The sequence below is a fragment of the Athene cunicularia genome, assembly GCF_003259725.1.
Source record: "Athene cunicularia isolate RWA chromosome 26 unlocalized genomic scaffold, athCun1 chr26_part2, whole genome shotgun sequence".
In the NCBI taxonomy this organism is placed as follows: Eukaryota; Metazoa; Chordata; class Aves; order Strigiformes; family Strigidae; genus Athene; species Athene cunicularia.
The window spans coordinates 2,418,221-2,425,804 of NW_020799137.1; the positions used below are offsets into that span (position 1 = coordinate 2,418,221).

Consider the following 7,584-nt stretch of genomic DNA (forward strand, 5'->3'; position numbering starts at 1 on the left):
CTTTTTGTGCCCCCTTCTTTACTCTTCTTTTTTTCCCCTGCCTCTTTTTTTGCCCCTCTTCCCCCCCCCCCTCTTTTCTTTTACCCCCCTCTTTTTTTTTCCTCACTGATGGTAAGGTGCTGAATGTTTTTTTATGGAAGCAGTGAGTCAACACATCTTCCCGCGGCTGCGGGGAGAGAGGAGCTGCCGGGGGATGTTTTGTCCCCGTTCTTATCACCCGTTTCTGACCACGGTGGAGCGTGGTCTGTGGCTTAAACCCTCTGTCTCATTTCTCCCTTCTTAGATACTGTTTTAGAATAAAGCCCGTGTGGTTTTTTATCTTATTATTTTATTTTTAATTTCTTTTTTTCCTCTTCTTACCAGCGATTTGTGTGAAATCCCCGCCGTGTCTCTGGGTGGACACCCTCCCTGTACCCCCCTGGACCTTCAAACCTTCTCCAGCGATCGCATGGTGGCAAGGTGAGACCCCTCAAAACCCTCCCCAGCTTTTCTCTTCCCCTCCTCCCTTTCTCCTCCCGTGAGCCTCCGGGAGGGATCTGCGACATGAAGTTTCCATTTGGAGCTGGCAAATTCCTGGTATGCCGATTTCTAGGAAATGTGGCTCGGGATCGTGTGCTTGGTGAAACCCTAGCATGTGTGATACCTGTCTGTCCTCAGCCTGGGGTCGGACATCTGCATCCCATTCTCCGCTCTGAATTTTCTCCTATTTCTCTGGGCTGGAAGATAACAACATCCGTGTGGAGTGCGGACTGTAAATGTAAATGGCTTGGGTTTATGGCGTGGATTTCTGGGCAGTGTGTGCTGGTGTTGTACAACACGCATCCTCCTGGAGCAAAGTCTTCCTTGCTTCAAAGGTGTGTGCAAAGGGGAGAGGGCTTCGAGGTGCTCCTGTGAGGTAGCCTGGCAGCCCGCAAAGCAGGCAAACCTCGGAGGGTGATGAAGGTGGGGAAGACACCAGCCACTGCCCAGCTTAAAAAAAAAAAAAAATCCTTTCGTCGTACCTGCTTTTAAAAAAAAAATAGACAAAAATCGTGCAGAGTGTATTTTACTGAAGCAGCAGCTGAATTAAGGGCTGATTGTATGGGAGTGCTAAAATGGGGGACGAAGCTGTAGTGCTGCCTGGCTGTACTGGGGCGTGCAGGAGGGAGCTCTGCCTGGGCAGCCTGTGCCCACTGCGAGCTGCCTAATGGCTCGTGGGCATCGACTGCAGCTTAATGGCTCGTGGGCATCCATCGTGGCTTCATTGTGCGTGGGCATCGTTTGCTCACGAGCATCGAGCGCGGCGACGCCGCTCTGTTTGGAGGAGGGAAAAGTAATATTTGCAGCTGCTTGTGTCAACGCGCAGGGCAGCGTTTGGAGAAACAGCAGATTTGCAAGAGGGAAGGATGCAGCCGTCGTTGCTTTTGAGTAATTCAAGGAGTTTGTATTAATTTAGCAGGACTGAGACCAGGCGTGTGCCAGCGCTGCGGGTCGGGGTGTGCTGGTCCGAGTGAAGCACACGTCGTGCACGAGTAGGAGTCTCCCAAACTAGGGAGCCTCCTTGTTTGCTCAGCTAGAAGCTCTTCGATGTATTTTGTATTAATGTGGAAATACTTGCCCTCGAAGGATTGATTTTGTCCAGATGTCAAAACCTCTGGATTTTAAAGCTCATGTTTATTATAGCTCTTAAATTACAGATGAAACAGCTACGCTGCATTTTGAGATCATCTGGTAGAGGGGGGACTGATTAAAAACAAACAAGTGAAAACCCCAAACCCTTCTCTTTAGCAGTGAGGAATAACTTTGCCCTTTCGCAGGGACTGGGGAGGGTGGAGGTGGCAGCTCGGGGTCCCTATGGCTGCACGGCCTTGGAGCTCGAGCGGGGCTGGTTTGGGGGATTTACAGGCTCTTGCAAGAGACTTTGCTTCAGCGTGGGAAGAATCAGTGTATGCAAAACTGCCCCAAAACAAGCAGAACCTCCTTGTCGTCCACCAGCACCTTTCCTGGGGTGTGCTCTGGATTTTTTTGATCACCTTGCCATCACTTTTATTCGCTGTGCGTGGAAATCTCTTCCCTCTCTGGGCCTTACATCGATGCCCTTAGGCTTTGCTGAATTGCTGCACCTCTCAGTGGAGGAGGCCCCCCCAGGCCGGGGGGGTTAACCCTTCCCCACCCTCTCTCCGCCTCCCACCCATCCCTGTTTACCTCCCAGGGAAATGAAGCAGCAGTGGGTGTTTGGAGGAGGGAGGATGGTTGAGCTCGGCTTCGTTTACGGACTTACAACATTAAGCACGTGAGTAACAGCGGCGGGAAAGCAGGCTCTGCTTGGGGTGTCAAACACCCAAGGACTTTCACAAAGGGTAATTAATGAACCCTCCCTCTGTGTCCTGAGCACTCGTGGTCCTCCAACGAGAAGATTCAGGCTTTGACACCTTGGCTCCCTGGTATTTAGAGCTCGGAGAGCAGCAGATGAATTTTTATTTTTTTTCCCCTACAACTGTTTGTTTCAAATTAATTGGGATTTTGGACCCCAGCCAGTCTCCTTCTGTCGCTCCAAACCAGAGATAAGCGGGAGCAGCACGGTCTTTTCTCTAACCTAGTTGGAGCCGTTTTTTTGCTGGACGGAGAAGTCTCGAGCTCTTTCATAATGCGGACCACATCTTAATAGCCAGTCTTGTGGGCTCCATCCCTCCCACTGCTTCTGACGCAGAGCGTCTCCCCTCCTGCTCGCCTTGGCCAGCTTCCCTGGATGACTCCACTAATTGCTTACGTAGAAAAATAATGAGAAGGATGCGTATGATGTATTTTTAGACGTCTCTTGGTGGGATTTAGCAACCGGCGAGCCAGAGCCAGCACCTCCCCATCCGTCCTCTGCATCCCAGTGGTGGTTGCTTGGTGGCCCTCGGGAGGTTCTGCCCCAGGAGGTGGCACTTCTTTTGCAAGCTGCTTCCTTTTTTTTTGGGAGGGGGGCTCCTCCTGGACCTTAATAAATAGGTTATGGATGCTGCATCCCTGTTGCTGCACAGGATCTGTGCTGGGAAGCCCTGAGCCAGGTGCCAGCAGCGTGCCCATGCCATGATGGACACCACCACCTCCTCGCTCGTCTCCAGGAGGATGGCCACAGAGGTGGCAGGGCAGCAGGGACCATGGTGGCTTGGGCACCATCTCAGTGCCCGAATCAGAGAATAGTTTGGGTTAGAAGAGACCTTTAAAGATCATCTAGTCCAGCTGCCCTGCCATGGGCAGGGACACCTTCCACTAGACCAGGTTGCTCAAAGCGCCGTCCAACCTGACCTGGAATGTTTCAGGGGATGGGGCATCCACCACCTCTCTGGGCAGCCTGTTCCAGTGTCTCGCCACCCTCATTGTAAAAAGATTTATTTCGAAGTAGCCGATGATACTTTTTCCAATGCATAAGCACCCATAAGATGATGAGCCTCACCACCAAAATTGCTTTTTTTTCAGTGTTTTTTGAGGTGTTCCCCTCTGAAACCTCAGCAGAGCAGGGGAAAGGGAGCAGACACAAAATCTCATTGAATATTACCCCAAAGACTGTGATAATTGAGCATTGCAGCAAGTAGTTCCCTTATTTTTCTATTTGCTTCTTCCATCTCAGAGTTCTTTGTGTCTCGGTGGCTTCCTGTGCCGGGGGGGCCGGGCTCCAGCTCTTCCCTTTACACCCGGGTGCGAGGAGCGCAATTCTTCTTGCAGCACGACTTATCTGCCCTTGGAGCTGAAAACATCCTTTCTTTGCTCTTTTTGAATCCTCCAAATGAATGATTTCTCCTGCTGGTTAACATCAGCTTCCACACCAAAGACTGTGGGAAAGTTTCGCAATTAGAATGACTTTAATAGATCTGGTTTATGTCTTAAAAAACCCATCGCTTTCTAATTCTCCGTCACATGTTTCCTTGATTACGTGTCGCGCAGCAGTGTGGCTACTAAAATAGCCTTACGGTCTGAAGGAAATCATCAGGAAATAATGTTTTCTAAACCATAGGCAATTCTCTTTTCACCAGGCACCATTGGAAAAAGGCTGCATTTGACAAAAAAACGTGGCTTTTCTGGCACCTCGGCTGCTTGCGTGGTGATGCTGGGAGCGTCGTGCTCCAGCAGTTTGCCCAAACCTCCCTCAATTTCTTCGAGTCTTGCTGTGAATTTTCTATTTATCCACCCAAATAGTTGGGATTCTTTTGGTGTTGGGTTTGCTTTAGTTTTTGGAGAGGATGCTTGCTGTGCGTTTAGGTCTTTCCATGCCGGGTGATGCTTTGCTTGTCTGAGGCTTGGAGCCAGCTCTCCCTTTTTGGGGTGTTCTTGGCGGGCAGGAGAAAGTGAGGTTTGCCTGGGGGTTGAGGTGCTGCTTTCTGAATAATAGTCTCTGACAAATAGGTAATTCCTTGTGAAAAATAATCTTGAACTGTACGAAATACCTCAGAAGGCAAAGGCTAGCCGGGTGTGTGTATTTCTAGCACCTGTACCCAAGGGGTGCCCACGCCTGTGTGAGCCAGAAGGGATGGGTGAAGCTTGGTGGCCATCAGCCTTTTGCTTCTTGCCCACAAGCTCTTTACTCTCTCCTGGCTTCGCCGCAGCCCTTGATATCTGCTGATGTAGGTACTTCAAAAATAGTCCTGCGTCAAAATGGATGCTCGGCAGAGCACCACCGCAGAAGCACCCAGTGGTTTGGGTGCAGCACCCCGAGATGAGTTTCCACACTTCGCAGGGTGTCAGGGGTCAGGCTGACACGTGTGTTACCTGCTGGTGCTTCTTTTGGGTAAAACTCTTGCTGGGGGAACGTCCCGGGGCAATGCTGGGGGTGCAGTGTTGACCTAGGGAGGCTGAAGATGAAGACTGGGGACCTCTGTGAGCGCCCCCCTCGCTGCGGCCAGGTGGGGCCGTGGGGCTGTCCCCTGTCCCCGTCGAGGACGGCCGGTCACGCGTTGGGGTTTCCTGTGCGCTGCGGTTCAGCGGAGCCTGGGTGGCCCCTGGGAAGGGATTTTCCGCTCTGCACACTTGAGATGTGCTCAAAGCTTCCTGCCCTGGCCCCGCAGCAGAGCGAGCTGCTAATTTTCTTTAACCCTTTCCACTTCCACCACCTCCCGTGGTCCTGGCGGGCTGACGGGGTGCGTGCCGTGTCTCCCCAGGTCCAGGGCTTATGCGAGGAGACCATGACCACTGATGAGGCCACCAAGAGCGAAGGGGAGGTGCAGGCGGCAGCAGCTCTCGCCGAGCGCGGGGAGGACATCACGCCGGCTCGAGACCGAGGGGTCCTGAAGGTGAGGGGGGGCTGCCAGGAGGCTCCTGCATTTCTTTTTGCATTTTGGGGTTCGTGGCCATGTTGGTGAGCTGCATCCCCAGCCCTGGGGGTCATGTAGTACTTCCAGGGCTGTAGGACTGATTTTTTTAAAAAATTATTTGAAATGCAAAGGAGATGAGCATCACTTGGAATAAAGAAGGATGGAGTGGTGTTTGAGATTGATGGATTCAGGCTGCTCAATGAATTTTGCTGCTATTGTGTTCCTAATCAGATTATTAGCTGTAAATCCACAAAGCATTTTTGTGTGTGACTCACAGACATTAGAAAGAACACATTACTGAGGTCATCCAGTCTGCTCCACAACCCCTTTTTCATATTCAAGGCCGTTTCTGGATAGTTCTGCTCCCCAGCGCTTGCTCTTCTCCAGTTGAATAGGACCTTTCCTCTAAGAATAGCATCCTCCCCTGCTCCATCCTCAGCTCGAGAACTGCTTGTTCCAGGCTGTAGCATTCAAAAAAAGAAAAAAAAAAGAAGTGTTGACAAGAAGCGAGTAGTGAAATGACACACCCCTGTGAGTAAAATGTGTACGGACAGAAAGCGAGCGTAATTGCATTCGCTTCAGGTTTCGAACCGCCGTGTTTATCCAGACACCTCCGCAGAGTACGGGCAGGTCTCTGCTCCCAGCCCTGTCCCGTTCCGTCACCATGGCTCCAGTTTGGGATTTATTTTTAGGGGCTGATGGGAGGACAAATTGAATGACTCCCCCTCGAGCCTTCCTTTGCTTTAGAGCAGCACTGTGATGTATGTGTGTATATATATTTTTATATATATGCACGTCTGTGTATATATAAATATATGTATATGCATGTGTGTGTGTATATAAAAATGTGTATGTGTGTATATAAAAATGTGTATGTGTGTACATAAAAATGCGTCTGTGTATATATAAAAATGCATGTGTGTGTGTGTATATCTCCATGGCTCCTTGGCTGTCCCATGGCTTCCCTTCTCACGGGTGGTTTCTCTCTCTCAGATCATTAAACGACCCGGGAGCGAAGATGAGTCCCCCATGATCGGGGACAAGGTTTATGTCCACTACAAAGGCAAACTGGCCAATGGTAAAAAATTTGACTCCAGCCGCGATCGGAACGAGCCCTTTGTCTTCAGCCTGGGCAAGGGTGAGCCAGTCTGGGGGGTGTGACCTGGGGGATGCTCGAGGACGGGATGATCCGGGGGGGTGGGATGATCCTGGGGGTTGGACCCTGTTGCAGGGACAGATGGACCGTGTCAGCCCTGCCTTCAGTCTGAGGGTGGGGGTTTTTTGGGGTGCTATCCTCGCAGCACCCAGGCTGGGTTTTTTCTGGGCTGACGATTGCTCCCTCCTGCCTGACATCTGCCTCTCTCCTAGGTCAGGTAATCAAGGCATGGGACATCGGGGTGGCTACCATGAAGAAGGGAGAGATCTGCTACTTGCTCTGCAAACCCGAGTACGCGTATGGCTCTGCTGGCAGTGCCCCCAAAATCCCCTCCAACGCCACCCTCTTTTTTGAGGCAAGTAATGCCAGCGAACCGGCGCGTGGATGAGCTCGCTCGCTCTCTTTCTGCTTTGCCAGCCAGCTCAGAAACAAACAAAAAAACCCAACCAGCCAACCCAACACAAAAACCAGCTTGGATTCCTGAAACGTGTCCCTCTGCTCCAGGAACCGCTGCCAGGGTTTTCTCAGAAATGTGTGTCTGAGCTGGGAGGCTGGGACTGAAACTCCGACTGGGGAGAGCCCCAGTGCCGGAGGGGGGGGAGTGGGCAGATTCCCAGTTTAAAAATGCACATGGGAAGGAGAAAGCGGCTGGGAAATGCCTCTGGGTGCTAAAACCTGATTAGTGCCGCGGGGCGGTAGGAAAGCCAAGGTTTTGGCACGGTGTGCTCCCTGGGCAGGGCTCGTCAGGACAAGGCGGTGGGGCGGGAGGAATGAGTCTGTCCTAAATTAAGGCTTAGTCCTTCCAAGTCGAGTGGGGACTAAGCCGTGGGTCAGAGCTGGTCCCGTCGGAGAATGAAGGGGAAACTCCTGCCCACGCTGATCCCGGACAGTTTTCACAGCACCTTCCAGCAGTGGCCGTGTTGTACCCTTACAGGCTTAATAAACTTATTTTTACTGTTATGCTTCAGGTACTGGATGTGTCCCAATTTCTAATAAATCGGGTGTATTATGCTGTGGCTTGGAGCTGGCTTTTATGGGCAACTTCTGCTCGTCAGCTGAATGGAGAATTAGCTGGCTTGACGCTCCAGCCAGGAGATGAACTGCTGCTTTGTGGCTTTTCTGTTGTTTTTCTCTTCTCCTTCCCCCCCCCCCCCC

General features: G+C 51.5%; 1 protein-coding gene across 1 annotated transcript in view; it reads left to right on the forward strand.

The window, feature by feature from the left end:
• The window catches only part of FKBP5 (FK506 binding protein 5), a 19,424-nt gene that overhangs the window by 577 nt on the left and 11,263 nt on the right, over positions 1-7,584 (forward strand). Inside the window, exons 2-5 of the mRNA XM_026864490.1 lie at positions 364-459; positions 5,121-5,252; positions 6,267-6,411; positions 6,642-6,784. Of these exons, the coding sequence (XP_026720291.1) occupies positions 5,145-5,252; positions 6,267-6,411; positions 6,642-6,784 (396 nt within the window). The 5' untranslated portion in view covers positions 364-459; positions 5,121-5,144. The remainder of the gene's footprint in view (positions 1-363; positions 460-5,120; positions 5,253-6,266; positions 6,412-6,641; positions 6,785-7,584) is intronic.